The 20,420-nt window shown below is 41.7% G+C and overlaps 1 protein-coding gene across 2 annotated transcripts in view; it reads left to right on the top strand.

Annotated features, from left to right (window-relative positions):
• The window catches only part of LOC126272033 (ubiquitin-associated domain-containing protein 1), a 45,251-nt gene that overhangs the window by 12,289 nt on the left and 12,542 nt on the right, over nt 1-20,420 (top strand). For both annotated transcript variants that reach the window (XM_049974538.1, XM_049974537.1), the window contains exon 3: nt 17,309-17,508. In XM_049974538.1, the coding sequence (XP_049830495.1) occupies nt 17,309-17,508 (200 nt within the window). The remainder of the gene's footprint in view (nt 1-17,308; nt 17,509-20,420) is intronic.

The following is a 20,420-nucleotide window of genomic DNA, read 5'->3' on the forward strand; positions in this document are numbered from 1 at the left end:
CATTTAGAACACTAGTGTGAGTCATTCTTGAGTACTGCTACAGTGCTTGTGACCCCTAACAGTTTGTATTAAAGGAAGCATCTCAGAGGCTTGAACTGTAGATTTTTTACCAGTAGGTTGAATCAACAAGTGATTGTTATGGAAATTCTCTCGTGGAAGGAAGAAAACATTCTTTGCATGAAAACTATTGAGGAAATGTAGAGAACTGGAATTTGATGCTGGTTGCAGAACGATTATATGCTGCCGGTATACATTTTGCGTAAGGGATGCGAAGACAAGATAAGAGAAATTAGGGATCTTACAGAATGATATAGACAGTTGTTTTTCTTAGTTCCTTTTGTGAGTGGGACAGGAAAAGGAATGATTAGTAGTAGTACAAGGTACACTCCGCCATGCTCCATGTGTTGGCATGTGGAGAATGTAGCCAAACCTTCTAACCTAACATAGATGTTCTGGAAACATGCCAATTGGATTTTTGTCTTTAAAGTCCACAAAGTGGCTCCAAATGTAAAGCAAACCAAATAAAATGTTGTTATTTCTCTTCTGCAAATGTAATCCTTGTTCATTTGTTCTGTATTGAAGAGGCAAGATGTTGGGGGGAGGAGAGGGGAGGCATTTTCAAAATACTATCCTTCTGGTAACTTCTTTATGTTGATTTGTAACCTACATTAGACAAGGCAGAATGTTATTGCTAAATGTCACTGCTGAGTGAGAGATATAGTACTTTTTCCTCAGGTTGATCTGTCCCAAGGACACAGAACAGCTGGCCAAAATTTACCTTCAGGAGGCATAATCTGTATCACTTCAGGCAAGGGGGAGGGGGGGGGGGGGGCTACCTTCATAGTCTCGGGTGTTATTGAATTTAGCATATGTTAAAATTCAGGAGTGGACGTATCTGTCATAGTTCTTTTATTGTCGCCTTTTTAATTTTTTTCTATAATTTATAGATTTTTTTTTCCAGAAATGCCGATCCAGTAAAGTTAGTTTTTTTCTGTTGATTAGTGCCCTGTAGTACTATATTTTCTGTAAAGGAGAGCTTCCACTTTCAAGTTGCACAGGCTTTGTTTTTATTTTTCAAAGATAATGAATGTCTTCACTGAAGTTGTTTCTTACTAATTTCTTTGTTACAATGTTTATTTCTATTGTCTTTATTACAGTTATTTCTTATCACTTTCTTTGTTGCAGTTATGTCTTTACATTTTCATTATTGCTGATATTTCTTACACATTGTTGTAGTTTCTTGTCAGTTTCTTTGTCGTAGTTGTTCATTGCAGGTTTCTGTGATGCAGTTGTTAAGTGCTAATTTGTTTACTGAAGAAACTTCTAAGAAATTGGAGACCATCCAGTGAGTTCTGTGTTCGTATGAGGAATTTGCCTGTTGACACAGTTGCAGTGTATTCTGTGAAAAGGACTGTTTGGAATGTCTTCTGACTGGGGCCACAGGGGAGTGAAGTGTGCTGACCATTTGCATATCCATGAACGAGTGATATATAAGACAAAAAAAAGACTTTGTTCAGGTTGAGAATAAGTGTTCTCATTTGAAGACAATGTTTCCAAGTGAAGATGTTTCCAGTGACGACTTTTTGCATTCTAAATGTTTTGATGGAATAACAACGATTATAGTATCTGAACACAGTGAAGCCTCCCATGGTGCAGATGATGCAGATTTTGCATCAATACAGGAAGAATTAAATAACCTGAATCAGTCAACTGCAGAGGTAGAGATGTTAATCCTATTAAGAAATTTTAGTCATTGAAGTTGAATCATAAGCTCTATGCATCAAGAAAGTAAGGAGAAATTACTAAAGCTGTGGATGAATACACTTAAGAAAACTGACCACACTCTTCAAAATAGAAATTCCATCTTCAGAAGAAAATGAACTAAAGCACTCTTGCACCTAATGCCAGGAATTTTTCACAAATATCAATTCAGCTGTTGAATATTGTGTATCTTGCAGTGAAAAGGTGCAAGTTTTAACTGTTATTCCTGAGACATTTTCAAAGAAAACAATTTTGAACCACGTTCCATCAGTATCAAAGTACATGGTAGACAAATCAAGAAATGTGAGGTCTGTAAAAGGAGTCTTTGGAAGGAAAGATCCCTCTGATGGTCATCCTGCAGAAGCAGCTAAAGTTCAAATAGTGCAGTCATTTTATCTGGATGGTAAATGGGACTGAAAAATCATGGAATATAACACCCTGGACCGCCTGACCTATACTGAGGCTAAGAGCAAATATGACCAACTATATCCTGTGAGAATGACATCTTCGTATGCCGCTGCTACAACCACCGTGCTAGCCCCATCAGTTCAGCGAATTCCAGCCAGATCGCCAAGCTGTACAACTCCACATGCCCCCTTGCCCGTTGGGGGCACTACCCACCCTATTGCTCCTGCGCCTCCTACCTTGGGAGCAACACCCCCCCACCCATCGGGGACGTCCGTCCCCGCTTCTAAGCCGGAGAAGCATCCATCTTCTTTGGCTACTCTCACTCCCAAGGGGTCCTTTGGGTCCCTCCCTTCCCAGGTTTCCACAAGCAAGAATGATGACGCCTGACAGCGGCATAAGTGCCCACAAGCAGCTGGTCGTAGGGCTTCGTGATCCTCGTCCATCCTGGAGACTGAATTGGTGAAGCCCTCCCAGCCGGTGAAACCCAAGGAGGAGCGAGAGAAGTCTAAGAAGGCCAAGAAACTTGCGGTGGCACCCACCCCACCGCAACTTTCGAGCTCTGCGTCTGAGGATGATGTGGAGATCCTGGTGTCCGCTGAGGACCTCGATCTCGCCGGTCTCTCAGACACAATGGATAGCACTTGCACAGGTGCTCAGTTGGTGGCAGCAGGTAACCCAGCGATACAATCTGCCTCCCCAATCCCTTCACGCCTTTCTCAGCCTTGAACAATATCATCCTCCAGTGGAACGGCAGTGATTTCTTCCATCATCTTGCTGAGCTCCTACAACTTCTCAGCCTTCACCCTTTCCCCTGCATTGCTCTTCAAGAAACTTGGTCCGGCAATGCGAACCCCCACCCTCCGTGGCTATCGGGGTTATTATAGGAACCGGGCAGCTTATGAAAGGGTCTCTGGTGGTCTGCATCTACGTCCTTCACTCCCTTCACAGCGAGTCTGTCCCTCTACAAACACCTTTAGAGGCTGTCGCTGTTCAGGTGTGGATGCCTGAGGCAATTATTGTATGCAGTCTGTATCTTCCAACAGATGATGATGTCCCACAGCATGTCCTGGCTGCGCTGATAGCCCAATTGCCGCCCCCTTTTCTGTTACTGGGCGACTTCAACTCCCATAACCCTCAGTGGGGTGGATCAGTGGCAACACACCGAGGTGCCACCATTGAGCATGTATTGGCAAAGCTCGACCTTTCCCTTTTAAGTGATGGTGCCTTCACACGTTTCAGTGTGGCGCATGGCACATACTCAGCAATCGACCTTTCGATTTGCAGCCCTAGCCTCTTACCGTCTGTCCAATGGAGGGTGCACAGCAACTTGTGCAGTAGTGACTACTTTCCTATCTTTCTGTCTCACAGCGTCACTCTTCTGGGTGCACCTGCATATGGGCTATGAATAAGGCTGACTGGGACTTGTTCTCCTCCGTTGTCACTATTGAGCCTCTTTCCAATGACACCATTGATTCGGTGGTTCACTCCATCACCACTTTCATCATTACTGCAACAGAATCTGCTATCCCCTGTTCTTCTGGGTCCCCTTGGTGGAGGACTGTGCCTTGGTGGTCACCTGAGATCGCTGAGACAATTAGAGATCGCATGCGGGCGCTCCAGTGTCACAAGCAACATCCCTCATTAGCACACCTCATTGCCTTTAAATGGCTCTGTGTGCAGGCCTGCCGCCTCATTCCCCAACACAAGCAGGAGTGCTGTGAGTGTTATGTCTCTACCATTGGCCTCCGTACCTCTCCATCACAGGTATGGACCAAGATTCGGCGACTCTATGACTATTGGACCCCCGTCAGTGTTCCTGCGCGTTCACTGAATGGAGCAGTTTGTACTGACCCCGACACAATTTCCAACAGCGTAGCAGAGCATTTTGCTCAGAGTTCCGCTTCTGCGATTTACCCACTGGCCTTCCGCTCCATTATTAAAGAGCGGATGGAACGTCGGAGCCTTTCATTTCACACACGCCACCCTGAATCCTACAGTGTTCCGTTCAGTGAGTGGGATTTCCGAAGTGCACTAGCCGCTTGCCCTGATACGGCTCCCGGGCCAGATTGCATCTACTGTCAGATGCTCACACACCTCTCGGCCGACTGCCAGTGACACCTCCTAGGCTGTCGCAATGGCGGGGAAGCATTGTCATCCTCGTTCTGAAACCTAGCAAGAACCAACTGGAGGTGGACAGCTACTGCCCCATTAGCCTCACCAATGTTTTTTGCAAGTTGCTTGAATGCATGGTGAGCCGGCGGTTGAGTTGGGTACTCGAGTCTCGGGGCCTTCTGGCTCTGTCTCAGGGTGGGTTCCGTAAGGGCTGCTCTGTCGCCAATAATCTGGTGAGCTTGGAGTCTGCCGTCCGTACTGACTTTGCCCGCCACGGGCACCTCGTCGCTGTCTTTTTTGACATGCGGAAGGCATACAATATGACATGGTGACATCACATCCTCTCTACACTTCATGGTTGGGGTCCTAGGGGTCCGCTGCCAATTTTCATCTGAAATTTTCTGTCGCATCGTACCTTGTGTGTTCAAGTTGCAGCCTTCCATAGTTCCCCCCGAGTTCAGGAGAACGGGGTACCGTAGGGATCTGTCTTAAGTGTCTGCCTGTTTTTAATTGCAATTAATAGGCTCGCTGCAGTGGTGGGAACGTCTGTCTCGGCTTCCTTGTATGCTGACGACTTCTGCCTCTTCTATAACTCCATTGGCATTGCAGCTGCTGAATGTCAGCTGCAGGGCGCTATCCGCAAGGCGCAGGCTTGGGTTGTAGCACATGGCTTCTAGTTTTCGGCTGCCAAGACCTGCGTTATGCATTTCTGCCGGCGACGCACTGTTCACCCTGAGCCGTGGCTTTATCTTGATGGCAAACCTCTTGCTGTGGCGGAGACACATCGGTTTTTGGGTGTGGTTTTTGATGCCCGGTTGACTTGACTCCCTCATATTCGTCAGCATAAACAGCTGTGTTGGTGGCATCTTAATGCTCTGCGTTGCTTGAGCCACACCAGCTGGGGAGCCGACTGGTCTACCCTCTTATGGCTCTACCAGGCATTAATTCAGTCGCGTCTGGATTATGGTTCAGCATCCCCTTCTGCGTTACAGGTACTGGACCCCATTCTTCACAGTGGGATCCGACATGCCATTGGAGCTTTCCGGACCAGCCCAGTGAACAGCATACTTGTGGAGGCAGGTGTCCTCCACTGCGGTTACGGCGCCAACGTTTACTGGCCACTTACGCTACACACATTTGTAGCTTCCCTGGGCATCCTAATTATCATCTCCTGTTCCCTCAGTAGCTCGTGCATCTCCCAGCACGTTGGGCCCAGTCGGGTTGTACAATCGCAGTTCGTGTCAGGGAGATTCTTTCTGGGCTTGGGGTTTTCCCTCTTCCACCTCTTTTTCGGCCCCCGTGGTGTGTGCCCCGCCCATGACTTCGGCTCAAATTGGCACAGGGCCCGAAGGACTCGGTCCCTCCTGAGGCCTTCCGCCACCGCTTTCTTTCCATCCTTGCCATGTATCAGAGCTCTGGCGTTGTCTACACTGACGGTTCGATGGTTGCTGGTTGTGTCGGTTATGCTTTCACTCTAGGGGACCATTACGAACAACACTCATTGCCAGCTGGCTGCAGCATTTTCACTGGCTGAGCTGGCCGCCATCTCTCGTGCCCTAGAGTATATCCGCTTCTGCTCAGGTGAGTCCTTTGTTATCTGTAGCGACTCCCTGAGTGGTTTACGAGCTCTCGGCCAGTGTTTCCCTCGCTCTCGTCTGGTTGTGGCTAGCCAGGAGTCCCTCCACACTCTTGCCCGTTGCGGCCACTCTGTGGTCTTTGTGTGGACCCCAGGCCATGTTGGAATACCGGGCAATGAACATGTTGACCGCCTGGCCAAACAAGCCACCAGTAGACCATCTCTGGACATTGGCCTCCCGGAGACTGATTTGCGAGCTGTCTTAGGGCGCAAAGTTTTCAAACTTTGGGACACTGAATGGGGCAACCTGACCACACCAAACAAACTCCGTCCTATCAAGGAGACGACGAATGTATGGCAGTCCTCCATACGAGCCCCTCGAAGGAACTCAGTTGTCCTTTGTCGGCTCTGCATTGGCCACACCCGCTTGACACACAGCCATTTACTGTGCCGTGGGGACCTGCCTCTATGTCGTGCGGGTCGGCTTTGGCGGTGGTCCACCTTTTTTAGCCTGTCGCCTTTTAATTGTGCTCAAGGCAGACGTTTGTGCTGCCTGATACGCTTCCTGCCCTTTTAACAGATGACACTGCTATGGCAAGCTTAGTTTTGCATTTTATTTGGTCTGGGGGCTTTTATCACTTAATCTAAGTGTTTGTCGTTTTTTTGTATCGAGTCTGGCCTTTGGCCTATGATTTTAGACTGGGTTTTTTAGTGTGCTTCTGGGTGGTTGGCTTTTCTTTTTTTGTCTCTCTGGTCGGCGAACCACTGTCACACACTGTGTGATTTTAATTCCTTTTGTCTGGTCTCTGTTTGAGTCTTTCTTGCCCTGTAACGTCTCTTGTCTTCTCCATTGTGCGTTTTTCTTCTCTATGGGTGTTTAAATTTTTTGGAAAAAGGGACCGATGGCCATAGCAGTCTGGTCCCTTCAATCCCACAAACCAAACCAAACCATACCATAATCTTTCCAGACCAAATACAGCTGCGATTTAGAATGCTGAGGATTTTACCAGAGTCGGGAAATCTTACACATCCACAGCCCTCATTCATTCGTCCAAAGAGGAAATCGAAAATTTCCCTGAGGAGAAAAAGGGAAAATGGTCCAAACAAACTATTACTGTGAAAGGAATTCAGAAGACAAATTTTTGGACTCAAAGTGACGGGTGAACTCATATTGCACCCACTTTAAAGGGCAAGAAAGAAGAAATTTTGTTCATTCGGCCAACACTCAGAAATAGCAAGATAATATTCAGATTCACAACCTAAGAAGGGGGATGTTTGTGGCATGTGTGTATGACAATGACTGGTGGATTGCAGAGATTATAGACACCAGTTACAAGTTAAACGAAATTGGAATAAACTTTATGCTACCACGTATACCAGCTGCTGGATATAGGTTTGCAGCTGAAGGACAGCAACACCACCATCAGTGTTCACAATTTTTTTGAAGGTTATAAGTGCTCCTGTTCCTATTGGTTCAACAGGAAGGCATCACTCTATATCAAAGGAAGATACTGAATCAGTGGAACACATTTTTAGTTCATTGACTGGCTAATTTCAGTACAAAAGTAATACACAGTGCACACAAGTTATACACATTGAAACCGTTAATTCTTTGGACCTTTCACATACATCTTGGAACCATTTAAAATGCTTGATAAATGAGTCTCTTACTTGTCTTTCAAAACAAAAATTATGGTAAATAAGGCTAGGTTACGATTTTTATGAAAGAATTATGTAATAATGTGGTAAATAAAACAGGTTTTATGTATGGCAAAAATTTAAATTGTTTATAAAATCTGTTCAACCTAAAAGTGGAAGCTTTTTTCAGGGAATGTAGAACTATATGGTACTAATCAACAGAAAAAACTCAAAATTTTATGCATTGACATTTTTGAAAAAAAAGTTTTTCCAGAAGTTATAAAAAAAAATGTTCAGAATGCTATAGTAAAAGAACTTTGACAGGTGCGTCCAAATGAAGGATTTCTTTGTAATCATAAAGCAATTATCATTCAAATAATAAAAAAACAAAATATCTAGAACTGTTCCAGAGATACAAGATTTAAATATTTTTGTAAATTCGCATCTTCAAAATGGTATGCGCAGTGTCATCTTTGGAGGGCTGGAGGAAACAAAAAATACTTGTTCCTTACTTAGTTCTTCATTTTAACATATGCTAAATTCAATAACATCCGAGACTATGAAGGTCAGATTTTTTTCTAGCCTGCCTGAATTGATACGGACTATGCCGGGAGGAAAATTTGTAGGTACTGCCAATGGGCAGACAGAAAATAAGGAAAAAAGCTCTGCTAGCATGAGATAGTTCCTTCCTCAGGGAGGAAAGAGTGGTAGGATGGGGAAAATTATAGAGGAGGAGGATGTATCTCAGATCGCAGGCTGTGAAGGACACATCTGTTGTCAACAGTTATAAAAAGTGGGATAGTTTTTCTAATTTTATATATGTCTAGTGATAACTCTTAGAATTTTGCCATCTGATGGTAAGTATGGCCAACCGTTCTCTCTCTCTGTCTCTCTCTCTCTCTCTCTCTCTCTCTCTCTCTCTCTCTCTCTCTCTCTCTCTCTTTTAATTCTATAATTTGACCTTTGAATAAAAACTGATGACTTATTTAGGAATGTTTTCACTAAAGTGCTCTTTTAGAATGTCTGCAATGAATCAGAGTGAAGTCATAAAATCTCTTGACTCAAACTGTGTAGTCACATGGCAGTTGAATGCAGACTGTTTCCTTTCAGGTGATGTCTTTCCCATTTGAGTTATCAAGGTGCATCGCATAATTTGATGAAACCTTAATCTCCCAGTACTTCTCCGCCACTTTTCAACAAGCCTCACCTAGGCTCTACAGTATATGTTCCCACTGTAGCACCTTAAAAGGAAGGGAAGGATTCTTTTCCCCATTCATTGTGGCACAATAAGGTATTAAGAAGAGCGGCTATGGAGTTTCCATAGTGAAAGAGGTGTGCTGACTTGTTACTGTAATGAGTCTAGTTGAGGTGCAGGAATTAGAGCATTGTCAGCAAAAAGCAAGTTTCAGAGCCCGAGTCCTGATCTGGTACTCAGTTCTGTTGTTAGTGGGCTTCATAACAAAACTTTGTTTTACTGCACCACATGTGAAATGAAGTTTATTGTGATGTTTGCATATTTTTGCCCACAGTTATAGCTTTTTATTTATATCATGGCAGTATATATGTAAAGCATGCTTTTTGAGGATAGGGCAGATAGTCGGCTGTGGCCTTGAATAAGAAGCTAGTGTGGCATTTCCCTGAAATGGCTTAGAAAAGAACATAGAAAATCTAAATCAGGATGGACAGATGGAACAAACTCCTTTTTTCCTATTATGAGATAAGTGTGTCATTCAGTTGTTCCCTACTGTACAGTGCTCTTTGATTTACATACAGTTTGCTTCAGGCACCTTATACGTAAAATGTAGTTTTGCTTTTCAATGCTGCACACACTAACGACATCTGATGGTGACTCCTGGACCATGAACATGTTGCTGGGCCTCTTGCACCAATTCCAATCTGTTCATAAAAGTGGTTCCAGGCCTGTATACATTCAACTATCTCCCATGCATGTCTTCATGTCCTCCCCTCAGTCCACCTGATAAACTGAGTCATCATCATCCTATGATGACTGCGATTTTGAATGCAGGATAGTGACAAGATGTTACAGTTGTGCATTTTACATCATAAGGTATAAGATTTTCTTGTAAAAGCACTATGTTGTGATCAAGTATTGTAGTGTGACAGGGTGGTGTTATAATCCCCTTTCATTACTAATCGCTATCTCTGAGGCCACTAAGTAATTTTTAGTTGTGTAATATGCATGATTTATGAAGAATTCTTTAACTGTTCTTTTAAACATATGTATTTCAGTAATCTTTTTTGTTTTTGTGGTCAGTTAATTGTAAAATTTTATTCCCTGTTCTAAAATACTGTTTTGAGCATTTTGTTTATGTTATTGTGGTAAATAGAAGACCAAACTTTGTTCACTGATCATGTATAGAACCATTAGTGAAGTACTTACTTATGTTTTCCGTGATGTGCACAACAGATTGGTAGAATGGCGCAGTCAATGTAGCAAGGATACCAGCTTTTTTAAAAAATAGGTCTTTACAATGAGCCATCTATTATTTCTTGTAATTATTATTGTCTCCCTTTTGTGCAGTTAAAATTTATGTGTATGTTTTGGCCATTTAATCTGTAGAAAAGAATCCAGTATGTAAGAATTGTGTGTATGGAGGAATAGTATGTCTCCATAAGACATTGGCCATTACAAACTAATGATGAAATCCTAAGAGCATAACATGCTGATGCCATTAATTTTGTCACCACCTTTGACCTGAACTAAAGGACATATTTATTATGTTTTGCTAGTGGGGCTTGTATGTTATCTATGCACGTCTTCAGAACAGATGCGAACTTCATGTGCTTATTATTATTGAGTTCCGTGTGTCCTTGACTCGGGTGTGTCACTAGGATGTAGCTCTCCTAATAAACTAAAGTGAACCACTTGCCTTTCCTATCACAATCCTCGCATGCTCCTTTCATTTCGCCTTGCAATGTTATGCCCAGATACTTAGATGATGTGTCTGTGTCAAGCAAGACACTACTAATGATGCACTTGAAAATTACGAGAACCTATGCCATATGTCAGTACCTTCATTGACAGTACCTTCATTGACAATCGGCACTGTGGCACCAAGTCAAACACTTTCCAAAAATTGAGTAATATGGAAGTTATCCCTTGTCATCTATCCTTGAATTGCCCTTTTTATAAACAGAAGTCACTTGCACCTTTCAGTCGCGTGGGACGATGCGCTGGGCGAGATATTTGATATAAATGCAAACTAAGCAAAGGGCCAATGCCATAGACTACCCTTTGAGAAAACATATTGGGATACAGAGTGTTTTGACCGTATGCCACATCGTAAATGTGAAGTGAAGGCGAAGGAGTTGCCAAATTTGTGTACTAAGCTCTTCTGATAAAGGATGTTACAACGACCCAGGAATTCATCAAATGGTGCATACGGAGGAAATGAAGTAGAAAAGAATCGGGCAATGACTAACTCCTGAATGTGGTCCCGATGCCACTATGACTTTGCCTCTTTCATGTGCAGGTAGTGAGAGAGAAGAGAAACAGCATTTTATGGCAACCAGAGCTGTTGTACTGAGCTTGCAAGATGTAGCAGCTATTAACAAAGACTCAATATAGTAGGATGTAAAAGAGAATATTGAAGAGGTGTATTAATATTTAGCACCATTCTCCATCATCACCCAAATGCATCACTATGAATGGACTTATTCCACAGCCAACAAACAACAACCAAGCTCCAGAACAATTCAGGTACAACTCCTAAACCAAATATAATGCCCCGTAGAAGAAAAAATATGTGGAGGTCAGGGGAAAATAAGCTGGACTTTTTCCACTGTGTATGTTCTGGACACAATGCCACTGCAGAGAAAGAAGAGGAGTGTTCAGTGACTATACGCTGCAAGATGTCAGTAATCACATCAGTCCTATTCACATCAGTCAACTGCAGATGATGATAGTGGACCTGTGGGACCAACCCATCACTATACCCTGGAAGAGTTCACTCTCCAACGTGCTGTAGCTGTTCCCCATTGCCATACAGAGGTACCCGTCACCTGCCTACCTGTGACTTCAGGAAGATTACGTGAGGTGACCATCTGTGAAGGTAAGGCCACCACAGATGAATATTCTTCCTGGACAACAGTCACAAATATTTAGGAATACTCAGACTTAGTCATCGGTGGCAAACTGTCCAGTCCCTTGTAGACATGGGTACTTTCTGTAATGCCGGATGCTTGTTATTGTTGGTTGAAGAAGACTGTATCCAGTGATAAGAAAGTGATAGCACTGAAAGTTGCTAATGGGAAATATGTTCAGCCGATAGGATCGTCTATTGCAGCAATAACTATCAATGACAGTTCACAGCCCTTTGAATTTGTCATCCCACCTGGGATTTGTGGAGACTCTGGCCAGAATCAGACACCGGTATCACTGGCCAGGTCTTTAACAATCTGTTAGGCACTGTGTGAGCCAATGTGAGAAATACAAATGGCAGAAATACATGCTACAGTTACCTCCAAGGCACGTGGTACCGACCTCAGGTGTAGCAGAGCAGTTCCACTGAACTGGAATTGACCTCTTGGGTTGGAGGGGGGGGGGGGGGGGGGGCATTCAGAAAGTTGACAAATGGGAATAGAAGAATAATAGTCTGCTGCCCACTAAGCTGTCATCAAAACTGTGCCACCTTCTGGAGCTCTAGCAATTTCAATTCCATTGTAAATGCAATAGGTTTTAAGCATGAAGCACCCCATGGGAATGATTTTTGATCGTGGAGACTAATATCAGAGTTGAGATTAATATCAGACGTAATTTCATGTTGTGACATCACCCACAGGATGACACCTGCCTACCACATACAGAAAAATGGCATCACAGAAAGCTTTAATTAGACATTGGCAGATATGCTCTCAATGTACGTTGATGTTGAACAAAGATATCGGGGTACAATAATGCCTATTGTGACATTTGCATACAACACAGTAAAGAAAGACACTAGATGCTTCACACTGTTCTTTTTTTTCCATAGTCATGGGGCGAAACGACAATAGATATGGTGTTCCTGTTTCAGCCAGACAGTACTCAGGATGGCTGGATGATACAAATCACTGGGACTGAAGTAGCAAAGCACTGACTCACATATATACCCAGACGCACAGGAGAGAGACCTACTGTGCTGTAACACCAAGCACTTGCTATTTACATGAAGCCCGGGAGACCTGGTGTATATTTTTATACCTGTGTGAAGAGTGTGACTCTTGGAAAAGTTATGGAAGTGCTACTTTGGGCCGTGTTGTGTCCATCATCACTTCTTGGATGTCATGTATGAAGGTTACAATGTGACAACTTACCATTACTACATAGTAAGTTCGCATAGTAATGCTTAAGATTTAACACAGGTCATAAAGTATTACACACTATCAAAAAATTCTTGTAGAGAATAGAAAGAACTATCCAGAGGTACAGCTTAAGCAGTTTTTAAAATTTTGTCAGATCACTAGTGACTTGAGTTACATGAATGGAACTTAATTGCATACTTTTATGCTTGAATAATGTACTCCTTTATGTACCATGCAAACATTTTTTTTTTATATTTTTGTGGAGATCATGTTTGCTACTTGGATCGTGATCACGATAATGTATTGTTTATTTTGTAAATTGGACAATTCTCGTTGACAGAGTGCATAAGTGGAAAAAATGTTCTGGCATGGCATGATGACATCCCCATCTGTCTGAATAAACTTCATAATTCTGATGACTCTCTTCTGCGCCATAAATACTATTTACTTGTGGCTGTTTTGTGCAGAATATGATGTCATAAGCAAATGAAAATATCCAAGGTGTGTGCGCCATTGATTGTTTCCAGGCCGCAAACAGATGAAAAAGGTGTTGTTAATGTCTAACCACAGAAATTTGGAAGCTTCAACTTTCAATATTTCTCTGTCAGCACATTTTATTTCAGCACCATCTTGTTTTTTATCTGGGGGGGGGGGGGGGGGGGGTAGGATGTCAAACAGGCAGACTTGGGACAGAGAGGCATCACAGGACATTTTAATTTTCACTGTCTATACTTTTCCAAATAAATTCATAAAACTTTGTCAGCATGACCAGGAAGGATTCAGAATTTACACTCACAGCAGTGGAAATTCAAAAACATAATAAAATAATTTTTTTTTACACATGAAATTTCATCATTTTTTCACTTACTAATGGCAGCATTTGTTGCTATAGGTAAACTTTTCTTCATAAGTAAGAGAGATTCTTCGATGAATTTTGCACAGCATACGAACCATACTCAAAGGTGTATGTGCTGAATAAATCTTGAATGATTATTGAAGGGAGGGGAGCATGTTGTCTTGATTGAAGCAGGCCTAGTCCTCCTACACAAGACAACAGGTATTCAACCATGTGTGATCCAAGACCCACCTGCTATTCTCCCTTTCCCTGTCATATCAAAGCTATGGTTACAGCTAGTGTTTCCCATCTCTCAATAGTCACCATTGGCACCAGCACATTGTGTCCCTGGTCAACAGTCATCAGCACCATCTTTATCTCCACTGCCAAGACGAGGCTGATCGTGCTGAGAGAACAGCTCAACCTTGCTCGCATTGGTGTTACCGGTTAACAAATTTAAGTTACTCAGGTCGCCACCTATGTTGTGCTTGCTGTCCCTATCCTAGTTATTTATAGGAAAATCATGTACTAGCTTGATGTACAAATGAAAAAGTGTACATAGTTATGTGTTTAGGTAAAGTTGAGTAGGAAGGCCATTTTGAAGGTTTGAACTACTTTTGTTATGTATGAAGATCTATTAAGGGACAAGTTCTGTCATGGTTGTTCTGTCTGTTTGTCTGAGGTATTCCTTATGGGTTTGTGCACCAACAAGCAGGTATAGCAATGAGATTTCTTCGCCGTATGCGGCTACAAGGAATATCAGCTACTCAAGAAATAGCATGTACTTCAATTATTTGAATATCAGACTCTGAGTTGAATGTCAATCTCGCATAGAGGTACATCTAATGACTTGTCTGATGTATAGTCAATGTATAATAAATTTCAATTGTGGCTCAAAAGTTATTGGAATACTGAGTTCACAAATGTTGGATTGAATCAAGATTTAATATGATTTCATCTAGTTGTGAGTTCTGTGACTACTAGAGAGCATATGTGTAATTTATTCGTAACACACATTGGCTGAACTCTTACAACCTCTGCTGTGACTGCTATCCACCAAAATTATTCTTATCTTCCTGAAAGTAGTGCTGTTCCTAGACTTCCTACCAACGGACAGCGCATGCTGCACATTTCCTACTACTGCACAAGGTTGAGGCTCCTCACCACTCAGCTCTGTGTGCTGGAACCTGTTGCTGGTAGACAATAGAACTATCAGATCATTCAACTGTTGTGCCCATTTATGTCCCTGTTGACAGTATTGCTAAAAAAATTTTTTAATAATTGTTTACTGTAGGAATTAATCTCATTTTCTTTTTATGTTGCTATCCTTTGTTTGTTGTCAAGACAAGTTCTTAGCCTTATATTTCTGTTTCTTAAGAAGCACATTGTTCACCAATTTGTTGCATATATGCCTTTATTGTTCCATAGTGGTGTGTGTGGGGGGGGGGGGGGTTGTACTGGTATTCCATTGGTAGATTATACCTTATATAAAGGTATACAATTGATTTCCTATCATTTCAATAAGTGGTGGTTTTTCTTGTGTGTGGAATTGATGATTGAAGAAGTTGGAGAATATATGGGGGACTGGGGTTGTAGTAGTTAAATACGAGGGCTATGCCGAGTGTTTTTAGCAGAATGTGTGAAAAAAAATTTATTTGCAAAAAAACATTTACAACTTTTCAAAATACTCTCCATTAGCATGTATACATTTTTCTATTCTCTGAAACCACTTAGAAAATGTGTCAGTCCATGCTTCTTCTGGGATGTCACCTAGTGTACTCTCATATGCTGCAATGGCCTCTTCATCTGATGAAGACTGCTGCCCTTGAATTTTTTCCTTAGTCTTAGGGAACAGAAAGAAGTCACAGGGGGTCAGGTCAGATGAATAGGGGGGGGGGGGGGGGGTAACACTGACACTTTTTCCTTCTCCAGAAAGTCCATCATTCTGGCACCCCAGAACGCAGATGCATTGTCGTGATGCAGCAGAAGGTGCCCACTCTTGGATTTTGGATGTTGTGACTTCCCTGTGGCGATGACTTTTGGAAGACAATTGTTCACGTACCATTCAGCGTTGACTGTATGACATATGCCCAAGGTCACAGAGGTGAGATGCCCGATCTTTGAGAAAAAAGTTGCCTCTGTCTTTTTTCCAGAGCTCCGACTTCGTCTAACTTTTGTGGGTGGTTTCTCCCCTGGAAAGCACCACACAGAAGACTGTCTCTTTGTTTCAGGCTCATAATGGTAGACCCATGTTTCATCACCTAAAACGATATTGTAGGTGTCTTGGGACTTCCCTCCATTGAATTTTTTGAGCATGAAACGACACCAGTCCACTCTCGCCTCCTTTTGGCTTTCTGTCAGGGAAAGTGGCATTCAATGGGCACTTCTCTTAGTAAGGCCTAAGTGACTATGAATGATGGTCTGTGCTGCTGTTGATCCCACATTTAGGTTCAGTGTCGCAAAACGTAAGATGTGGATCTTCTTTAATCATTTTCCTTACAGCATCAATGTTTTCAGGAGTCACAGCTGTTGCTGGCCGACCGGGACGAGGTTCAACTTCAATTTACTGGCGACCCCTCTAAAACTCGAGAAAGCAATTTTCAGCTGTTTCCCTAGGAGGGGAAGCTTCACCAAGAACACACATCAGAGAAGAATGGCATTCTTTGGCACTAAACCCTTTTCATAATTGTAAAAAATCATGGCGTGAAAGTCGCGGCGCAACAGCTCCATCCTGCACCGTCTCTGACTTAGCACTGCCTGTGCTTCCTTATCACTCTGTGGGGGGATCACTGCTAACCGCTAGCCAGGGGCTGCGTGCGCACGTCCCAAGGTCGAAAAGCATGGCTCTTTCGAATGAAAACCCCATTGTCCTCCGCCTTACGGTTTATGGGCTGCTAAACACTTTCGGCATGGCCCTCATAGGTTTTGAGAGGATTTTTCTTATTTAAATGTTTCTGTCACAGAACATTAAATGCTACATTAAAATAAAATGAGTAAGCTTAGTCACATTTTAAGAAATAAGGGAGTAATTTCTTTGGCAGTAGAGCCTTGAAATGACAAGACACTTTTATTTCTTTGTCTGATCAAATGCCTGATGATGTAAGTGTTAAGTACATACTGTGAGTTGCATTCTATTGTCCAATAAATACATTGTAAAATTCGGACTTTTTTTGAAACCAAACACTGTTTATTTCTACTGGATCTCATGTTTATTGACCTTTACAGATAGATGAAAAACATAGTTGCAGTTTTCGTAAGAAATTTAAGATGTGGAATTGTGGAACTACTGTGTCATAGGGAGTTACTTGTCAGGTTGCACTGGGCTGACACTTCTGTTTTATCAATTGTTGTGTATTTGTTTTAGTTTTATCAATTACTTTGGTGTTGAGAGTGAACATTAATTTTTCATGAAATAGGAGAAAAATGAAATCATTATATATTGTGTGTGCAATAATTATTTTAGTCCTTCTTCTTCTTCTTCTTCTTCTTCCTGGTTTCATTGCCAGATAGGCATGTGATGGTGTACTGCAAAATTTAATGTGTTTCACAGTGACTCCTGTGATTATTTGTAAGATATGATTTTTGCATTAGGCAATAGTTAAGAGTGCCCCCCCCCCTTTCCCCTTCTATTACTGGTCTTAAATGTGCAGTGAAATTTTTCACTCTTGTTGCAGTTTGAAAGTGATATCCGCAAAGTATTAATATCACTGGTGGAGGCATCTGCAAGAATTTTGACACCAAGCCCAGAGTCAGAAGAGGTATTTCAGATAATCAGAGAGAGACTTGAAAATAAAGGCGTTGACCATATTGTTAAGCAACTAACAGACATGGGATTTCCACAGGTTCTTGTGGTTGAAGCTCTTCACCTGAACAGGTAAATACATAGGTTTCAGTATCTGTCTCATTGAGTGCTTGTATTTTATTTCATGTGACAGTTGGAATAAATAATCTGTCCCTGCTGATAAAAATTATCATACAAAAGATGTAATGTAGTTGCTCAGTAAAATTAGGAATAGTGGTTGTTATGCATCTTCTCTGGAGCCTGGAATATACCGTGAAATCTACAACTACATTAATACTACACAACCATCACCTAATAGAGTGTTATAAAGGAATATATGAAAAACTAGTGTTGCTCAGTTACTTCTTTATTGTTGTGAGTTTTAAAAGTGTAAATATTACATACCAGATACAAAGTAATCCCCACACTTTGTGGAACAGGAAAATTCTTCACATTAATTCATTTTGCATGGACAACAATCTTCCATTAAGTAAGTGCTGGCAGAGTGAAAAAGTATTATGGGTGTCACTAAAAGTATCAGCTTGTCAGAGAGGCTTATACAAGGATTACGTGGAAAATAACTCATGGTTGGATTTAAACGAAATATTTCTTCTTTGCAGAAGAATCTTAAAATTAAGACTGATTTATTTCTCTACATAATCATCATATCTCTTACTAAGTTGACAGAATAACTCTAAAAAAATTCTGCCACCTGAAGAGTTTTGGAACCCAACAAATACCAAACTTGTGGTACCCCTAATTGTTTCATTACAGTCTTGTGCAAAAGACACTGAGAAATCCATGGAAAACTGTCCAACAGCAAAGATTTTGTGAAACAGCAGTTTTCACGAACCTTTTTCATCTGTTTCCTGTATCAGTTTTTTACTGGCTGTAGGCAGATAATCACATCTGTCATTGTGAACATTTGCCTTTCTGCTCATAAGTGACACAATTCTATATCTACATCTATACTCTAGAAACCACTGTGAAGTGCATGGCAGAAGGTATGTCCCATTGTATTAGTTATTAGGCTTTTCCCCTGTTCCATTCACGTATGGAATGCTGGAAGAATAATTGCTTAAACGCCTCTATGCATGCTGTAATTAGTCTCCTCTTGTCTTTGCAGTAGTTGTGGGAGCAATACATAAGGGGTTGTAATATGTTCCTAGATTCATCACTTAAAGTTAGTTCTAAAAATTTTCTGAGCAAGCCTTGTCAGTAAAGTTTGCATCTGTCTTAGTGTCTGCCTATACAGTTTTTTCAGCATCTTCGTGAAACTCTCCCTTTGGTCAGACAAACCTATAACCACTTGTGTCTGTTAAACGACCGCTGTTAGTTGTACTTGAAATGGATCCCACACAGAGTGTTATTTAAGCCAGTGAACTGCAGTTTGTCACCTGCTTTACCAAGGACTGGGCTATGTTCTATTTCATATGTCTACAAATTGTTACACCCAAGCATTTGTATGAATTAATAGATTCCATTTGTTACTCACTGATACTGTAGTCATAGGATACCATATTATTTCGCTTTGTGAAGGCATAGTTTACAGTTTTGAACATTTAAAGTGAGTTGCCAATCTTTGCACCACTTTCAAATTGTATCAAGATGTGATTGAATATCTGTGCACCTTTTCTCAGAATGTACTTCATTATTTATAAATTTATTATCTGCTAAAAGTTGTACGTTACTATTAATATTGTCTGCAAGGCCAGTAATGTGTAACATGGACAGGTACAACCCAGCACACTTCACTGGGGCACATGTGGAATTACTTATATATCTGTTGATGACTCCTCATCCAGGATAACATGTTGCATCCTCCCCACTAAGAAATCCTCAGTCCAGTAACAAGTCTTGCTTGATACCACATACAAATGTAGTTTCGATAATAAGCATATGTGTGCTACTGAGTCAAATGCCTTTTGGAAGTGAAGAAAGATTGTGTCTGTCTGTATGCTTTGACCCATGGCTTTTAGGATGTCATGTGAGAGAAGTGCAAATTGGGTGTCACATGATCAATATTTTCAGAATCCACGTTGTTTGCCTCGGAGGAGGTCATTCCACTTGAACTCGGAATAGGTTCTCAGTTTCTACAGCAGATAGTTTTCAAGGATATTGAATGGTAGTTTTGTGGATCACTTCTTCTGTTCTTGTGATTTTTCAATTTCTCCAGGCATATTTTATGACGAAATAAATCTCAGGTGAACAGTCTGGTATGAGTGATGTACATCAGCGCACCTGATGATGGCAACGTGGTCAATTGCTGAAATATTGTGTCCTATGCACACTCATACCAGGCTGTTCACATGAGATTTATTTCATCTTCTGTTCTTCTTGTAGATGGGTGTGACCTGTACAATCTTCTTAGTATGGACATAGTTTCTTGTTCGAGAGATCTTCAGAATATTATGGTTAAAAGAGGCACTAACTCATCTGCAAAATCAGTTTAGAATCTGATAGGGATTCTGTCAGGGACTGCAGCTTTGTTCAGTTTTAACAACTTCAGATGTTTCTCATCATCGTTGACACTAATATTTATTTCATTCGCCTTTGCAGTGGTAATAGAATTAAAGTAGGGCAAAACTCCTGGGTTTTCCTATGTGAAGGAGCAAATGAAAATGGAATTGAACTACTCTGCTTGTGCTTTGCTACCCTCAATTTCAATTCCTGTCTCATCGATTAGTGTCTGGGCACCAACTGTGGTGCCACTGAAAGCCTTTACATACACTCAGAATTTCTTGGGTTTTGTGAAAGATCTTTCAGTAATGTTCTGCTGTGGTACACTGAAGGCTTCAGACATTACCCTCTTGACAGCTAAGTGTGTTTCATTCACCTTCTCTCTGTCTATAGTTCTATTATTTGTTTTACACGTATTATGCAAGTCTCTATTTCTTTAGAACTTTCCTTATAGCAACTGTATACCATTAAGAGTCCCTCCCATCAACTACTGCCTTTCTATGTACAGGTCTATCCAGCACATGGTCAACTATTCTTGCCCTCAG

Source organism: Schistocerca gregaria, chromosome 5 (assembly GCF_023897955.1).
Source record: "Schistocerca gregaria isolate iqSchGreg1 chromosome 5, iqSchGreg1.2, whole genome shotgun sequence".
Taxonomy (NCBI): domain Eukaryota; kingdom Metazoa; phylum Arthropoda; class Insecta; order Orthoptera; family Acrididae; genus Schistocerca; species Schistocerca gregaria.